Source organism: Polistes fuscatus, unplaced genomic scaffold (assembly GCF_010416935.1).
Source record: "Polistes fuscatus isolate 324 unplaced genomic scaffold, CU_Pfus_HIC Scaffold2, whole genome shotgun sequence".
Taxonomy (NCBI): domain Eukaryota; kingdom Metazoa; phylum Arthropoda; class Insecta; order Hymenoptera; family Vespidae; genus Polistes; species Polistes fuscatus.
The window spans coordinates 5,221,575-5,239,618 of record NW_025113096.1 but is presented as its reverse complement, the minus strand read 5'-3'; the positions used below and the strand labels follow the sequence as shown (position 1 = coordinate 5,239,618).

The window sequence follows — 18,044 nt, the reverse complement described above, 5'->3', positions numbered from 1 at the left end:
ATGAAAAGAGAAAGTAAAGGATAACACGACCTTATGTGGCAAATACGTAAAAAAAGGGAAACGTAGTAGCAGTCAGACGAGAACCATGGCGGCGGTTGCTCTCGCAAAATTGTGCTTTCGCTGTGTTGTACGCTTTTCTGACCGAGAATTCAAGCGCTGAAGTTAGATTTAAAAAATTGAATAAGAATAGACAATGGTAAAAATGATTTATACTTTTTTTTCACTTGACGTTATTTTGTAACAATATATTTCATAGATTCACAGTTGTGACAATACAACATAACCTATAAATCTTTTAAATGCCTACTCATTGGAACAATTAATAGTTTTGTATGACATTTTGTCATTATTTATAATATCATTTTTTAATTGTTTAATTTTTCTTTATTTTTTCATATAGAGTAACGTCGGAGGTACGAGTAATGATTCGGATGAGGGTGGTGATGATCAAGAAGCATCTTCTTTTTCTAAGGAACACAACGTTGAAGATGCATTAACATCTTTCAGAGAGCAATGGCAACGCGAACTGGAAATATCACCTAAACGGGATACATCTAAAACACACTCTACTTGGTCTGTCAGTACGGAAGTATCCAAAGATGATTTGCAGTCTGTTGAAAACAAAGTATGTAAAATATACGCTTAATAATACGGTAACATTTTTCAAGTCAATAGTTAAATTGTATCATTGTTTTCAGGCAAAGAATTTGTTCCTTAAAGGTGTAGAACACGAACAAAATGGAAAGTTGTATGAAGCAATTCAATTTTATAAGCGTGCCGTACAACTAGTTCCTGATATTGAATTTCGTTTGTATGATTCTACTAAAATTAAAACACGAGAAAGATTTGAATCGGATGATAGTCTTGGGAGTATAGAGAATGATGCACAAAATGCTGATAATAATGATGAAGATGAAGAAGAAGAAGATAAAGATGAAAGAGATCTATTTGTAAAATTATCTAGAATTATCAATCGCAATCAATGCGTTTGCTTTCCACAATTTGAACAAAGTGTGAGTATTTTGTTTAAGAATACTTTAAGTTTTTTTTTTTTTTATAAAATCATGAAGAATATATAGTCTATTTTTGGATATTATTTTCTTTTTCAGACAACACATATATCTGCTTTACCAATGGAGATAATACTTTACATTTTACGATGGGTTGTTTCTTTAGAACTTGATTTGAGGTCACTTGAAATGTTCTCTAAAGTATGTCGTGGATTTTATATATCTGCAAGAGATCCAGAAATATGGAGACTTGCTTGTATCAGGCAAATAAATAATATTAAATAGTTTTATCTTTATACGATATTATCGGTAATATAACATTTTATTTTATTGTTAATTCATTGTCTATTTTTAGGGTATGGGGTGTCAATTGTGGAACTTGTGATCCAAAATATCAATCATGGAGGGACATGTATGTACAACGGCCTAGATTAAGATATAATGGATGTTATATCAGTAAAACAAGCTATATTCGTCAGGGAGAAAACAGTTTTCAAGATCAATTTTATAAACATTGGCATTTGGTTGAATACTTCAGGTACCTGAGGTAAATTAGCAGTGAGTTATTAATATAATCATTATGAATTATAATTAAATATCTTCCACACATTTAATATTCCTTTCATTACATAGATTTTTTCCGGAAGGAAGAGTCCTCATGCTAACATCAACGGATGAAGCACAAACCTCTGTTAATAGTTTAAAAAATCGCATCCCACGAAATTCTTCAGTATTGATAGGGCACTACAGATTATGTGATAATTTCGTTACGTTGATACTCAAAAGACAGGATACCAAGGGAAATAATAATACTAGTCGTAGAAGGAGAAGAGAGGCTGTTCATGATAGCGGAGAACAAACATTTCATGCTGTAAGTCTTTTTTTTTTTTTTGTTACAGCTTATGTAATATATGCAACGATAATTATTAAGCAATGAAAAAAAAATAATGTTATCTTTTAGGAATTCGAAATTCAAAATCATCACAGAAAGATTAATTCACAACTGTCATGGATAAGATATAATATATTTACTGTATATAGAAATGGACAGGAATCATGCGACAACGCTATGAATTTTAACGGACGATACCCGCCATTCAAGTTTAGCAGAGTTAAGAGTTATACTCAGGAAAGTGAGGCCCCTTTGCAGTAATAAAAATCACTCAAGAATCAAATTTGGTAAGAAGAGTATATTGATAACAATTTAAATAACATAAGAATAACAAAAGATCAATTTAAATATTACAAATTTCTTCTACAAACGTTCATTGTCAAATGTTACTATTTAAAATCTTTGAAATCTTTAAAAAGGAAACTGTCCTATGACATATTGTCGTGTGATATAATATTATTTTCTTAAATATATTCGAAACATAAAGTTTAAGTTACAGAAAAGCAGTAGCAAGACTACACTGATTGCTTATACTATTTAATAATTAGCGGTGTATGTTTTTTAAAGTTTCGTAATATTTGAATATTGTAAATGTAAAAATAATCTTTATCGTTATTGATTTAAATATTATTATTTTTCGTTAAATCTATATATATGTATAACTTGTCATTATAATTTATTATTGCTTTAAGCACATAAATGGTGCCTTATGTGCTTTTAAAAGTAGGTGCTTATATATGAAGTGTTATATCATTTTAATTTAATCGCAAAATTACACGGTCTATATCGCAAAAAATAGTTATTAGAATTTTAATAGCGATCGTATGATACTTTAAATACATATACATGTATATGTATATGTATATATATTTGTGATTGGAAATTTTGGTGTATATCACGCGATCACTAAAAATGACGATAAACTATAAGTGAGCTAACTTGCAATATACTTTCAATCGAAGTACATGCACGTAAAAAGAAACTCGCAAAAGTATTAATACACATTAATTAGCTCTATAAATACACAAAAGCTAACTATTTAATAGATGTCAAAAAAGTTGAAAATTCTATATTTGATTGATCTGGTCTACACCTACTATATATGGCTATTAAATATTGTTTCAAAATAAGCTCATTGAAAAAAGAATTCAAGTCGAAAAAAAAAAAGAAAAAAAACTATAATACTGTATATAATTGAGCGATGATAATGATGATAATGATGACGACGACGGAATGTAATGAACATCCATATTTTCGAACAATTTTATTTGTCTAAATATCGGATTTGGTATAGTAAAGTGTAAGAATTTATAGAAATGAGAAATTGGAAACGTCTTGGACATTGGTAGATGATGATATCGATAATTACAATCATACAATAAACATATTTTTGATGTGCTTAGAATGCCTTTTTGTTATTTAGAAAACATATCGTCTTAACAGACTCTTATTCCCTTTCTTATTAAATCCGCAATCCTGCTGCGTGATTCGTGACTTCGAAGTCATATATTAACATGAATTTGGACGCTCGTGTAATATATAGAAATATATATGTCATCTGTATATTTATATATATTACACTAAGTCACCATATCCACTATCGATATCGAAACAATATATATTATATATGGCATAATATATATAGTATACATATATCTTTGTACTTGCAATTGTACTTCGAAAATCCTGAACATACGATCCGAACATACTATCAGATATCATTTAAAATGAACTTCCGTTAAGATATATATTGCTTTTTTGAACCACATATGTATCGATCACGAAATATTTCCAGCATTCTTAGAACCTCTCTTACGCAATTGCATTGAACAATTTACCAGCTGTATCTTATCACAGACTATCGCAAAATACGACGTTATTGCGAATCGATCACAATTCTTCTTTTATCATCGAAGATGCGCTTATTTCATTACACGTAGACTTATCAGCAATCCAAGTTAGATCCTCAACGGTGGCGGCATGCATCGAACAAACTGCTAGAACGACCAACACGTGCATCAGGTTGTGAGAATTCAACATGAAATCTAATTTCCCTGGCATCCATTTCTCGGGAATACGAAGAGCACCAACAATCGCACCTATTACTGCTATTAAATCCTATAGTACACACGCGAAAAATTCAAATAGTTTCTTTTTTTTTTTATCTAAATCCATGACTATCAGTTTTGATAAAAATTGATTGAAATATGTAACAACAAAATCCGTAGAAATACCTGTAAGACGATATGAGTTAAAGCTTTGGGTGAACCACCACCGATACCGAAACACCTCAAGGTCATTATGAACATTCTCATCAAGAAAGGAGGTGCAAAACATAGTCTCCTTTCCCACGGAGATCTCGCGTGCATTGCCTACAAATGTGTCCCAACAAATACGTAGAAATTTTCTAACACACATTCCCATGTCCATATTTAATATAACAAACATTTATACGTTACCTTTAAAAGACCCCATATACTGAGGAAGCAATAAATAAAAATGCAGCAGTACCATTGATTATCTGGCAAACAATGAACCGATGCTGCCATCATTGGAATAGCTCCTGAAATAAAAAACAGATATTTTGTTATCTTTTTCCAACCAGTTGAAAGAATGAAGAAAAAAAAGATCGGATAAATCGATTATAGTTTGTGATGAAGATAGTATATTCTAACGTGACAAGAATTACCGAAACTTTGACATAGCCAAATACCGATCATGTCGAGTCTTAACAGCGATCTATAAAAGGCTTCGTCATAATTAACGTTCATGAAAACATGATAAATAAAGGATCCGATCCACGGACTAACTGCCCCTATCAAGTGACACCAAGATAATACTGCTCCGAGTATTCCTTGCGTGTGCCATGGAAGCCAACGAGGTATGGTCCACAACATGTATAGAATTGCGAAACCTAGAAGATAAAAATAATGTAATATTTTATTTTCTTATTAATTAAAACTAGAAGAAATGGCTTGTGACAATCTTTTTTATATTTTTTATTTAGCGTTCGTTACGAAAAAAAAAAAACACAAAATTTGACCTATTTTAATGTTTCATGCAAATATACGTTAATTAACAGCGATTCTCGTTTCTTCTATTTGAAACAGTAATAATCTAACAACGAGTTAGAGTACTTATACTTTTATTAATATTTATTCATTATATATAATTCTTAATAACTGTCGTATCGATTGACCGTCACCCTGCATTGCGTCCTTGACAGAAGAACAAATGATTATACGGAAGTCCCGACTGGTAGTGCACCTTGACCTTAATCCTGAATTTATATTTGATCCAATTATATATATCTATATAATATTCTATAAGTCGAATGATAAGCCTTTTTATTTTTTTATTGTTTTAATCAAAGACCGATTAGATGCGATTACTACATCATCGAATGTTCTTACTTTCTAGAATTGATTATTCATTTTTTGTAATAATATTTTTGTTTTTTGTTCATCAGACTCTCAAAATTCCCCGTGAAAAAAAATTTGATTATTTCGTTTTTGCTATTGTAATTAATTTTTAATATATACACTTATCTCAGTTACCAAAACTGTTATTTCAATTATACATATATTTACATAACTTATCGGTAACTTTCTTGAATACTGATCAAATTAAAATTGTTCTGATATGCATTAATTTAACGGAAATGTCAAGTGATACGATGGCGAGATATAATTACTGTTTAAGATCGTCCACTTTGTCCGAATAAATTGTTCGTGTGCTGTTACTTCGACATAAAAAAAAAATCTATAAATCAATATATGATACATATAGGACAAAATCAATGTAGCTTAGTTACCAAGCATGTAATTGATTCCTCGGGATCGTATTCACGGTCATTTCCTCGATGCAACCACTTACTCGGTAGATTACAATTATTTTTATTGCAATAAGTAAAAAGATAAATAAATACAAGCAAGCATATATATATATATATATATATATAAAAAAGAAAGAACTCGATTTTGCAAGCCTTCTCGAGAATTAAAAAGATATATGAAAGCTTAAGAGGAAGAGCTCACCATGCGTCATGATGTTGACGGTCTCATTGTGGATATAAAAGAGACTACCAATACATTGACGGGCGGTCATGAGAGGCCTGTAGCCAGTATGTATGTGGGGATTGAATTGAAGATGTCTTGGCATGTCGGCCCATCTTCGAAGGAAAAGATTTTCTGGCGAGTTTCGTTCTTTCCTCTCGCCGTTTGCGGTGTACATCCTAGCGTCATTGACGTCTCGCTTAGTGGTCCCTTCCGTTTTGATGATTCGACTAATATTAAATTGCTTCTGCGGAGGGACGTTGGCCTCCGTGGCATCGCACAATGATAATCTGTCTTTTTGATGCGACGTTGTTGTGCGTTAAAATTAATTGTGATAATCAGCTTCGAAGATGATGATGATAATGATGATGATTATTTGTCGAAGAACGCGTGGACTAACACACGAGACTGCGCGATGAAAGGATTCGCGAGGACTTATAAAAGAAACGTCCTCTCTCTTCCGTAGCTGACTTTGTCACTGCATCGTTAGCGTTGATCAGAGTCGATCAGCCAATCTCTCCTCTGCCTCCTTCACCTCAACTACTACCACCATTACCACTTCCACTCAGTACTCTCGCCGTCCTCGTTGTCGCGTTGTCGACGTCTCTTTCTCCTCCTCGTTTCTCTCCACCACCTTTTAACAACCCCTTTTCCTCCAGCACACGGATACTCGCGCCATCCGTATTTTCTGCTTCTGCGACGGTCCTTCAGCGGTATTCGCGCGTTGCCGAGGCAACCAAATCCATCGATCGCCTTTCTGACGCACGAAAGGGTAACTCGATTTTAGACCGACTCCGAGATCTTCCAAATCATGATCTACCTTAAGATATAATTAATAAGATAAATATTTCCCATTCCTACTATCTTATGGATTTATCTTTTATACGTATATATATATATATTCGAATATAAATTTAATTCGATTAGAATATATCGATAGATCGTTTTTTTTACACGTATATTTCTTCTCAAATATTTGATCGTTTCAAAATTACCGCTAATAGGTATTATATTTATAGCACGACAGCACGAGGACGTATATTTAATATGTACATTGAAATAATAAAGTTTTCTCATCGATCATATTATCCTAATATTAATCTCTACGATCGTATTAATGATCGTTATCAAAAGAATTAATAATTAATCAAAGTTTATAAATATATAAAGAGTCAAGGTTTTTACTGCATAAATACGTCACGATATTTCTTCCAACGTGGGTGTGCTGAAAAAAAAGAAGAAAAAAAATGTGGTTCAAATTTGTTCACCCTCTCCTCTGTGGCCACTGAAGGTCATATGTATCTACCTAGGGTAGGTTGTGTCATCGCGCTTGCGCCAAGACGATGAAACACTGCAAGCAACTACCATGCTCGGTGAGTCCTAGAGAAGCGATTAAGATGGGCGCGCGATCCGCGCCACAAATCTTTCTCCGTTTGACATCGAAGAGCTTTTATAATATTTCCCGATCGTCGTCCATTCGAACGAAGAATATTCTAAGTTTCTTGTCTTTCACGGTACAGGTACGTCAAATAATTCTCTTATGAATCTTTCATTTATAGTGCTTCACGAGCTTTTCCCTCGTCAGAACTTTCCACAATCGAGTGAATGGCGCATCGAACGTTACTCGTGACAAGACGATATTTTTGTTGTAAGTTTTATACTAATTATATTAATTAAATAAAACACTTAAATTGTTGTGCGATTTTTCTTTTTCTTCTTTTGTGGCGGGCTTATTTTTCTATTTTTATTTTTACCTATAAACATGGAAGACAAATTAACGTGGTACGCTGTTGTAATCGAAGAATTTTGTATATGCAAGTTATCAAACGATTTAATTTCAAATGAAATAACTTACCCTAGGTTTTCTTTTATGTGTTTTTTTTTTTAATTTGTTGTTTATTTCGTAGCAGAGATTTGAAAACTTGCGTTAATTTCGTGACCCCATTACTGCGAATGCGGTCAAATTATTAACCCGCCGATTGAGCATATTTGCTTGAGCCGCATCGTGATTGGCGCAGGTCCAGTTCCTGTCACGTGTGGGTGTAACGGATGCAAAAGTTATGTTTTTGCATCTATCGACTTTCGATTTTTCATAGCTGAAATTTACCAAATATTATTACAGAGTTTTAAATCAAAATCATTTATTTGTATATTATATTATGTTTATATGAAAAAGAAACAGAAAACAAATGTTAAAGCTTGTTATATTATTAATTAATCATACAGAGAAAAGTATGGACGTGAATCATACCAAATATTTCTAGCTCCCTTTTCTCGAAAGCTAAAGATAGAAGAATGACAGTTGTTGACACACGATTTAAATGATTTCCAAATTATGATCGAACGAGTTACGTAGTAGTCGATAATTCTTTTTATATACGAGGGTGACTTGAAAAGTTTTGAGCTTATTCTTTTCTCAAAGTTTCGATACCATGTCGAAAAATAAAAGTAAGTTTAACCGAAACAAAATTGTTTTTATGTTATGTTTCAATTCACTCATGTATATATATATATATATATATATATATATATATATTTTATGACTAATTCGTAATGCAATTTTAAATGATTAATTTTGCAACAATATGGAAACTATTTAAATATGTTTCAGAAAAGGCGCGCTAACTTATGGCCTGATCTATCGAGATCAATTTCCATGGCGACGACCCAACGGTTTATCTTCGATCGTTCTGAATTTATAACTCTAAACCAGGTAAAACTTATATAGAATCAATTAAATATTTACTGATGTTATGACCCGTTTGTATTTTTCTCCTAACGATCTTGTGTTTAAAATACATTTATCTTCTCCTTTACTATTATTATTATTATTATCGTTCTTTTTCTTTTTATTATTACCGTTATTATTATTACTATTCTTATTCTTCTTCTTATTATTTTTCTTTTTATTATTATTATTATTATTATTATTATTATTATTATTATTATTATTATTTATTAATTTATTTTGTAGGTTTCCCCCCTTATATAATACTTTTGCTATGTCCGGTACAAGATCAAGAAATACTGTCATAAAAACACTACGTGAGTTTTATTCTAAGCAACTATTTTTTTTTCTTCTTAACTTACAATTAGTTGCTTCAATAAAAAAGCGTTATAGGCATAATTTTGTAAGATCAATCAAATATTATATTGTGGTATTTTTTATCAGAACATTTATTGCAAAACAAAAAACAACATAATTCGTCATTTGACGTGCAAACGTCGAACCGCCGAAATTAAAAATATTTATCGATAAAAATGCCGGTTATCATTGAAGAAGTTAATCTTATGTGTGGTTAGCGCCATCTATGATAACGCAGCCAGATCATCAACTCGTTGTTCTGAACAGAAGTGTTTATACTTTATGAGTTGTGCTTTCCTGTTTAATTAAACGTGCATACGATTAATTGTGAATATGCTATGGAATCTATTCAATCTGATTCGATCCGGATTCTCAGATATTCTTAGAAGCCTAATCTGGGTACAGGTGCGTGTTATTTCATTCAAAATTTTAAGCGTTAGTTATAATTTTCACGACGATAAATTTACTTACTTATTTTTTATTGACCTTAAGAGAATTCGTAAAACACATGGACCCATATCTGGGTTATCGAACATATTTTTAATTTTTTTACACGTGCGAGATTATGTAGATATTTGTTTCCATTGATTAGAGGTTAGAATTTTACTGTCGATATATTCATTCGACACGCACGGTATTCGTGATTTCTTAATATTTCGTCTCAGAGATTATTCTTTTTGAGTAATCATGGAACGAAGACGCCTTTATCAGTTACAAAATACATTTTTTATCTCATTCATACTTTCAATTTATTTAACTGAATTTAAATTTCGAGATATGACACTTTCGATATATGCATATTTCGATTCTTGTCTCGAACGTTGTTCAAATCGTATATATGTAAAATAGTATACGTATTTTCTATTGGTGAATCATGTGTGCACATATATACATTATCTATACCTTTAATTGTTCCTTTTTTGAATAGAAATATCGCGGGATTAACGATCATAATCATATCAATATAATTATAGAAAGATAATGAAACATTAGATACATCTATTTTTACGAATCATGGTAACCGTTAAAAAACAATAAAATTGATTAGATAATATTTCTTATATTTTTGATAAGAATTCGTCTTGTATAAAGTTCATAAGGTAGTAAAATAAAGATCCTCCCTTGAATTTACCAATGGCTCGGTGATTTGAGCGTAGATCGGGCATATTCGTGCGCCTTCGGCTAAATTCGTCAGAGGTCGTACTCACGACCATAAACGAATATAACCGAGCAGAGCTCACCAATCGCATCGATCCGACATCCACGTCGTTGTCACACTAAAGTGTTGTACGTTTGCACGTCGTCGTGCTCTTGGATATCGTGTTTTCAAGCTTGATTTTGGGGACCAAGCGAGCACATTAACTTTCTCCAACGTAAGTAATTATATTCATAATAATATCGTTAACGCGCCGAGTTTATTTCGTATAATATTAAACGTTATAAATGTTCGAAACAAACTCGACGCGTATGCTTTGCGTATTCGCTTTTTTACCTGATGCTTTCCTCCATAACTTCAAGATGGCCGCCATTTCATGAATATTCCCTTATGGCGTACACTTTGTCTACTATTGCGCTTTATATGCACGAACTTTTACAGCTTTTTACATCTCTTATGAATGATGCACGCCTTTGGCCGTGAATCGTCGCAACGATTATCGTTATTTGTCGAAGCAAATGGACGACAAGAAGTTAAATAGTCATGAGAAGTTGAATTCGCTCGGTTAGCATTGATTTTTCTATACTATATTTGCCCAGCATGCCCACGCGTGCCAATTTATCTCTCATTGTCATTCCATTTTTCTCGAGATTTTCATCCTAGATGATGCACGTATATCATGCTGTTGATTTTCGAACTTTTCCTATATTTACGCGTTTTCGTAAGTACCTTACGAGCAAGATGGTTTTGGCGGGGTTTTATAGACATTTATTTCATAACGTTACGATTTTCTATATGTATTGCGTCGCGTGTTTTGTAGGTACACGCGTTTACTTTTGCTACGAATAATGTAGTGTTGTTAAAAGGACTTTGTACTTTGATTTTTGTCCTTTCGGGATAAAATACATATATATATATATATATTTTTTTTTTCTTTTTCTCTTTTGTATCTTACGGAGTGGGCTGATCTCTTTTGTAGATCTTTATTATACTTTTACGATGCGAATGCCCACATTTTACAGAATTTTTTGAGCCGATGTCCTCAACGTTGTCGAAAAACAGTCTCGTACCACAAGCATCATCTTCACGCTCCTGGATTTCGTCCGTCTTCGATTTCATTTGGGACCAAGTAAGCCTGTTTCGGATTCCGAATGTAAGTACAAGGAGTCTGACTTCAGTAAGGCGGATCTGGTCCTAGTCCTGTTTTTTTCTTCTAAAATATTTCAAAAGTATCACAGTAAATGTAAAGCGTATTCTCATTATTCTCAGCTCTCTTTCTCTTTATCTTTCTTGCCGGTTTTGCTTATCTTCCATCAATAGTTATTAGAACATTCCATCGATTATTATTCGTGGAAATACTCTCCCGCAAAGAACGGTCTTGCTCCTTTTTAAAATTACATGCTACCATTGATTATTGCGTATATCATAAAAACTCATATTCATATGCATGTATTTACAAATTTTAAGATTAGTTTCTAATCATTATGTTACATCTTGAAATTCTTCGGTTAAGGTGGTATCAAGCATTAGCATAGCTAGTATACGATAAAATAATAGTTACGATGAAGAAAAGATTGTAGAATTTTGTTTATATATTTTTTCTTTCTCTTACATAAAGATAATTTTTATATATGCTCTTCAAGTTAACAGCCTAGCCACGTTGGATCACTAGTTCCCATCGAATTACTAAAGTCAAGCAATGTGTGGGTACAGTTAGTAAAATGGATGGGTGAAAGGTGTTCGTAGAGAAGTGACTCGAACTCATAAAAGGGAGAGTAAAGAGATACATATATACTCTTCAATTTTTTTTATTAGTCTAATAAATTTATGTCATTGCTTTCAGTGCTACATATTTTCAAAGTAAAGTATAATTATTTGCATAATATTTTCACAAACAGTCAATAGATTTCTAACCTTTCGAGGTTAAGAAAGTTATTGACTTTTATTCATCTGTACGACAAAAGTTTAACATTATCTTAGGAAGTCGATGTATATTACCGAACATAAATCATTTATTATATTTTGCAATAAAATTGATCGACATGCCATAATGAATTGTGAACAACGTACATCTGTATAATTAAAAGATAATATACGTGCAAAGAATTTTGATAAAGCTTATTTTCTATATTAATTCGATTTACATATAGTACATTATCAAAATGGTGAAATTCTGTTACAGATGCCACGCAGTAGAAGACGTCATCGTTCTCGCAGTCACTCTAGGACTCGTTCTCACTCGGCGACTTCACCTCAATATGAACACAAACGTAGGCGTATTGATTATGACAGTCCACAAAGCAAGGGTACATATAGGTAAGTTTCTGATTATCTGTTATTATTTCTAATAAAAAAAAAAAAAGCATACATACCATAAAATAATAATGTAAACATAAAATAATGCACACACCTACAGGATAGAAGTATCAATAAACTTTACAAAAAAAAAAAAAAGGAAAAAAAATTACATAAGCTTGTCCAAAGAGAAGAGACACACAGTAGCTCTTTTATATTTTTCAAGGGCCATAGACCAAGTGCACTTAATTGAATCTATTAAACTTATAAAATGGTCGTGTGTAACGACTCGATAACTCTCTTCTCGTCGAGCTTAGCTGATGAGAAAAAAGAGAGGGAAGAAGTAGCGGCGCTGCATCGAGGCCAATGCCGCGAGTCAGTCTCTCCCCTCTTAAAAGAATCTTTCTGTTAGAGCGAGGAAAGAGAGGATAGAGATTCTCCATGAAGTTTCTTATGGGTTGTGTTGTATCAGTCTTCTTGGTTGGTGCGTTTAGTGTGCTTTGTGAGTTTCACCGGAAGATCGGCTTTAGCAGAAAGGAATACACATTCTACTCTACTCTATAACCAACGGGTTTTTTTTAAACTCTCAACTACTTTACATTTGCCTTTCGAATATTGTCACAATAATCGAGACCACATTCGAGATTTGTAAATTGTATCACACGTATATTAATCGCATACGTGAGTGCACACACGTCTATCTTTTCACTTCTAAGATTCGTTTGAAATAAACGAAGATAAAGAGGAAGAATAGGAGGAGGAGGAGGAGGTAAAAATATAATATTTGTTTATCGTGGAAGATAATTCAAATATTATCGATGAAAGACATATTCGTCCTCGGAAAATCGCGTTGGATCGCGAAGGGTTTTAAATTATCCTTCTTCGGAGTCCACTTGTATCTAGGAAAACACGATACCAATAATAGGTTCGTTCTTATTCTATCGTATATATATATATATATATATATATATATATATATATATATATACTTTTCTTTTTTGTTTTTATATATTACCCTCGTTTACATTAATTGTTGCACGTGATCGTTCGATTATTATTCTCTTTAGGGGATATTATTTTTCTTTTTTTTTTTATTTTCTTTCCAGTTTACTGTAGAACATTTCATTCGATTTCACATCGTTCAAAAAATAATAATGATTAAAATAATAATAATTAATGAGATGTCGGTATTCAGACAGTGCAAATTTTGTCGATAAGCTTGGTACACAGAGAATAAAGTTTGTTTATCACGTTCGAGTCCACCTTATCGATATTTCTTTCTCGTGTTTTTTCAATGATATTATAATATTGAGATTTATTATTATTATTGAACATCGCGTGTTATTCTTTTTTGTCCATTTAAATCACTACATAAAGAGACTTTCCTTTTTTCTTTCTCTCACTCTCATTCTCATTCTCTTTTTTGTCTGTCTCGGTACGAATAATGTTTCATCAGAATGATAGTGAGAGAAAAAGAAGAAGGGGGGTAGGTGGGTTAGGGGGGAAGATGAGTCGTCATGTTCGCGACGAATTAGAGTTCCTCCTCCTCGGTTATGTTGGCTCGTTCACAACGCGGAAGAAACTTTGTTCGATCGTTCGTTTGTAAGTAAAATAAAAAGAAAAAAGAATAGAAAAAAAAAAAAGGAATAAAACTAAACGTTGAAGTTTTCCGCGAGCCATCGTGCCATGACAATAGTAGAGTATTTAATTGATACGTCCTTAGAGAAGGTGCTTCAATCGCATGTCATTTGCAAATATAACAAGCACACCACACACACACACACACAATTCGTAGGAGAATTTTGCGATCGCGACTATATGAGAAAAAAATATTCTTTTTTCCTTACGCAATTCAAATTATTTTTATTATTATTTAATTATTTTTTCGCGTTAAAAGTTATTCATGGAAATAAGAAAATAATAATATACTTCCTCGAGTGTTGTTCGAAATATATTCGTAACGTTCTTATCTTTACTTTCCGAATATAGAAAGAGATAAAGTCATTTATTGTTTTATCTGTTTTCCTTTCTTATGTTCACGAGAATTTCATATTATCGTTTCTTTTAAGAATTTTTCTTTTCGTTCTTCCTCTCTCTCTCTTTTTTTCTTTCCCTTTTTTCTTGATATATAGATTTTTTTTATATATATACATTAAATTTTCTCGTTTCAGTTGCATGCACCGAATGTTACAAAATTGAATTACATTGTTATAGGATGTATACACATGTGCATGTAAATTTACATGTATTGTCGTCCTTCTTGCACGCTCATCCGAAGGGATCAGACGTTTGCGATTATGTGCACCATTTAATCTTACCTACCCTGAACCATTTTTGCGGAAACTTCTGTGTCTCTTTATAATTATCCGCATGTGTGTATACGTGCCTGTTACTCTATTTCAGGATATTTTGTGGGGGCGTTGAAGAAAGAAATTTTTCTTTTGTTTTTCTTTTTAAACGAGATATTACTAAACATAAATTATAAAAAAGAAAAAAAAAAGTAGAGCAATAAATATCGTTTACGTAAATTCGTAGGATCATGTAATTGTTAACTGGTCCATGCGAAAAATCGCATTCACTTTTACTTTGATTTTCTAGAGATATAAAATGTAGGTTGATGGGGGAAAAAGAGGCGTTATAGATTTAATGTATTTCAAAAATACTATTCGTTATTTGAACCGGCGTGAGATTATGAGAGCGATTTCATTTCATTTCAGATATTAAAAGACATATTTTCTCTTTTACTGTCTCGCGTGCTATTTTTATTAATATTATTAAAAAAATTATTTGCAAGAATTAGTATTCGAAGATAAATACATTTAATTTTTTACTGTTAATTATTTTATATATAGACTCGAATTTTTTAAATAATAAAAATATAAATTGCGAAGAAAAGTAAAAAGGAACGTAGAGTGATAAAAAAATTTCTAATTTTATATTTTTTATTTAATAAAATAAGTAACGGTAAATGTAATCGATAAAAATGAATCTCGTTATAGTTGAATAAAAATAAATCTTATTACCGTTCGGAAACTCATTTGGCTCATTTAATTTTATATATATATATATATATGTACCGGTTTTTCGAGATCAGTGATTTCCGGTTGATTAGAAATCTTGATCGTTAGAATTAGTATATTTTCTTTTATTTTTTTTCTTTTTCAATGAGAAAAAATTCTCGATAAGATCAAATATTAATAAATTAAATTTGTATCACTTATGTTTGTATATTAATAATAATATATCAATAACACGTATATTTATAGGATAAAATTTAGTTTACTTGAGATTTCACAGATTCGAAGTTTATTCTTTCTTGTTGCGATAGATTTTTTGTTGTTGAATTCTTTGTTTATAAAAAATATCATTAAATAGAGAATAACAAAAACAATCGGATGATCATTGTACTTTGATCGTTCATTATTTTATCATATGTATTTATGATATCCACATAATTATTTGACAGAGATAATAATTTTCACGTATTATTATTTCTAATTGTTTTGCGTAATAATATTAGAGATTAAGAATAGACAAAATGGGGATAATACGATCTAATTAATACAATTAGTAGTGTGCGTATTAGAACATTTGGATATCTTGTGATAAATATTTAAATACATATATAAATTTATATTAAATTGATCATGAGAGAAAAATGATCTAACGCATTAAACATTTCATTTATATTATTCCGAAAATTGTTGAGAAGAAAATTTATCGCATAACACTATTATTTCGTCGTCCTTTGTGAACGTTGAGATGATGCCAAGAAATTTTACAACAAGCTAAAGGTCTAAACATCCGGTGGAAATTTAAGATCTTCGATACTTTTCGGTCATTGTCCTTTTAGAAACGTTTCCTCTTTCCTTTCCTTTCCTTTCCTTCACTTCCCCCATCGTTTATCTTTTTTCAAATTCCTTTGTCTTCTTTAACAGTTTTGAGAATTCTTTGCCATAACTACGCGGTTTTTTTTAAATATAGTTTTTTTTTTTACCACAATGCGTACCAATGTTTCCTGTTGTTTTTCCGTCGTTATTTTGCTTTTGTGGCATTTCATTCGCGTTCGAATAATAATAATCTCGTTGATAATACGATGACCAAAATTGCGCTACTTTTTCGTGACATATATGAATTGTTTTTTATTACGAATAAATTATTCAATCAAACGACACAAAATTGAATGACAAAATGAATGGTAAGAAATAAAAAAAAAAAAAAAAAAGGACAAAAAGTAATTCCAACTAACTTTCGTTAAAATTTATTTACACTTTACTGCTAGAAGGTGTGCGTATATAATTTAGGGTTACATTTTAGAAATGAGGACTATGAAAATATAAATATAACTTGGAACAGAAAATGTCTCTTCGCTCGTGGTAAACATTATAATATAGTATGGCGCCTGTGCGTGTAAAATATTATCTTCTCGAGGGGACCAACGTGTCTTTTATACAATTAAATAAGACTTCATTTCATCTCGTATTTTTCTTTTTCTTTTTATATACGAACTCCTTTCATCGATAGTTTATTTTCTTTCTTTCTTTCTTTCTTTCTTTCTTTCTTTCTTTCTTTCTTTCATTTTGTTTTTATTCTTCTTATTATTATTTTGTTTGCTGACACTTTTTTAATAAAATGTTTTATTTTATTTTATTTTATTTTATTTTATTTTAATTTATTTTACTTTACTTTCATTTATCGCAACGAAGTAACTAATAGTTTATTTTCTTTCTTTCTATCTTTCTTTCATTTTGTTTTTATTCTTCTTATTATTATTTATTATTTTATTTTACTTGTTTTCATTTTATTTTATTTTATTTTACTTGTTTTCATTTTATTTTACTTTCATTTATTGTAACGAAATTATTAAAAAACAATTCGAAGCTACGAAAAGTGTACATGCGTGTTTTGTGTACCCATCGATCGCATAATTCAAAACTCACAGGACAAAAGGAACTGAGTTTTAAAGGATGCCTTTTCTTTACGTCTCCATTTCACCGTGGATGTTAAGGTACAGTATAAATTGTATAAACAAAAGAAATAACAATTCCTCTCTCTCTCTCTTTTTATCTATTTTTATTTATTTTCTCGATTTTCACAGAACGAACGGGTAGGGGGGGGGAATGAGAGAGCGAGCTTTATCGAAAAGTGAAATTTTAATTAATACTATTAAATAGAAAAAAGAAACACTAACTAATGTTTGTGGTGGTAGCTTTGGTTAAAAAGAAAGTATGTTAAATACTTTGGAAAATATATATTATTTATAGAATGTAATAACACACGTAAATAAGTTTCTTCGTTTTATTCGTGTAGATTCTCTTCTTGAAGAGCAGAAAAAAAGAGACAGAGCAAGAGTGTGCACGAGTGAGAGTAAGAAAGAGAGAGAGATTAAAACTTGGTAGGGAAGTTAAGTCGTTAAAGTTTCTTTTACAAAAAAAAAGGGGTAGACGAGAGAATGTGTACACACTGTGTGGAATAGTGTTTACCATCTTCTCTCTTTCTTTCTATTTTCTCTACTTGAATTTACCGCCCTATTTACTCATCATCCTTCGAT

General features: G+C 31.3%; 3 protein-coding genes and 2 long non-coding RNA genes across 5 annotated transcripts; 4 read left to right on the top strand and 1 right to left on the bottom strand.

Moving 5' to 3' along the window:
* The first annotated feature begins 2 nt into the window (after positions 1 to 2).
* LOC122516929 (F-box only protein 9) lies at positions 3 to 2,405 on the top strand. The gene is made up of 7 exons (XM_043635174.1): positions 3 to 196; positions 401 to 625; positions 699 to 1,013; positions 1,110 to 1,273; positions 1,366 to 1,557; positions 1,644 to 1,881; positions 1,972 to 2,405. The coding sequence occupies exons 1-7, from the start codon at positions 194 to 196 to the stop codon at positions 2,161 to 2,163; spliced, it is 1,329 nt and encodes a 442-aa protein (XP_043491109.1). The 5' UTR covers positions 3 to 193; the 3' UTR covers positions 2,164 to 2,405.
* A 746-nt stretch (positions 2,406 to 3,151) lies between these two features.
* On the bottom strand, positions 3,152 to 6,717 carry LOC122516931 (progestin and adipoQ receptor family member 4). Its single transcript, XM_043635175.1, has 5 exons — positions 5,940 to 6,717; positions 4,592 to 4,816; positions 4,362 to 4,465; positions 4,137 to 4,274; positions 3,152 to 4,020 (listed from the first exon to the last, which is right to left on the bottom strand). Exons 1-5 carry the CDS (start codon positions 6,133 to 6,135, stop codon positions 3,793 to 3,795), a joined length of 891 nt encoding a protein of 296 aa, XP_043491110.1. The 5' UTR covers positions 6,136 to 6,717; the 3' UTR covers positions 3,152 to 3,792.
* A 580-nt stretch (positions 6,718 to 7,297) lies between these two features.
* Positions 7,298 to 13,235, top strand: LOC122516932. The gene is made up of 3 exons (XM_043635176.1): positions 7,298 to 7,477; positions 8,569 to 8,670; positions 12,381 to 13,235. The coding sequence occupies exons 1-3, from the start codon at positions 7,301 to 7,303 to the stop codon at positions 12,516 to 12,518; spliced, it is 417 nt and encodes a 138-aa protein (XP_043491111.1). The 5' UTR covers positions 7,298 to 7,300; the 3' UTR covers positions 12,519 to 13,235.
* On the top strand, positions 11,269 to 12,260 carry LOC122516936. The gene is made up of 2 exons (XR_006303693.1): positions 11,269 to 11,351; positions 11,842 to 12,260. It is a non-coding gene; the product is annotated as an uncharacterized LOC122516936 (long non-coding RNA).
* A 96-nt stretch (positions 13,236 to 13,331) lies between the features above and the next one.
* LOC122516933 lies at positions 13,332 to 16,973 on the top strand. The gene is made up of 2 exons (XR_006303691.1): positions 13,332 to 13,418; positions 16,811 to 16,973. It is a non-coding gene; the product is annotated as an uncharacterized LOC122516933 (long non-coding RNA).
* The last annotated feature ends 1,071 nt before the right edge of the window (positions 16,974 to 18,044 follow it).

Excerpts from the sequence above, each read along its gene's own strand:
- LOC122516929 (XM_043635174.1), top strand. Across the intron at positions 1,014-1,109 it reads TTCCACAATTTGAACAAAGT|ACAACACATATATCTGCTTT; the intron begins GTGAGTATTTTG and ends TTTCTTTTTCAG. Across the intron at positions 1,882-1,971 it reads GAGAACAAACATTTCATGCT|GAATTCGAAATTCAAAATCA; the intron begins GTAAGTCTTTTT and ends GTTATCTTTTAG.
- LOC122516931 (XM_043635175.1), bottom strand. The coding sequence starts at position 6,135 with ATGTACACCGCAAACGGCGAGAGGAAAGAACGAAACTCGCCAGAAAAT. Across the intron at positions 4,817-5,939 it reads CGTCAACATCATGACGCATG|GTTTCGCAATTCTATACATG; the intron begins GTGAGCTCTTCC and ends TTTATCTTCTAG. Across the intron at positions 4,275-4,361 it reads GTATATGGGGTCTTTTAAAG|GCAATGCACGCGAGATCTCC; the intron begins GTAACGTATAAA and ends ACACATTTGTAG.
- LOC122516932 (XM_043635176.1), top strand. The coding sequence starts at position 7,301 with ATGAAACACTGCAAGCAACTACCATGCTCGGTGAGTCCTAGAGAAGCG. Across the intron at positions 7,478-8,568 it reads TCTTGTCTTTCACGGTACAG|AAAAGGCGCGCTAACTTATG; the intron begins GTACGTCAAATA and ends AATATGTTTCAG. Across the intron at positions 8,671-12,380 it reads AATTTATAACTCTAAACCAG|ATGCCACGCAGTAGAAGACG; the intron begins GTAAAACTTATA and ends ATTCTGTTACAG.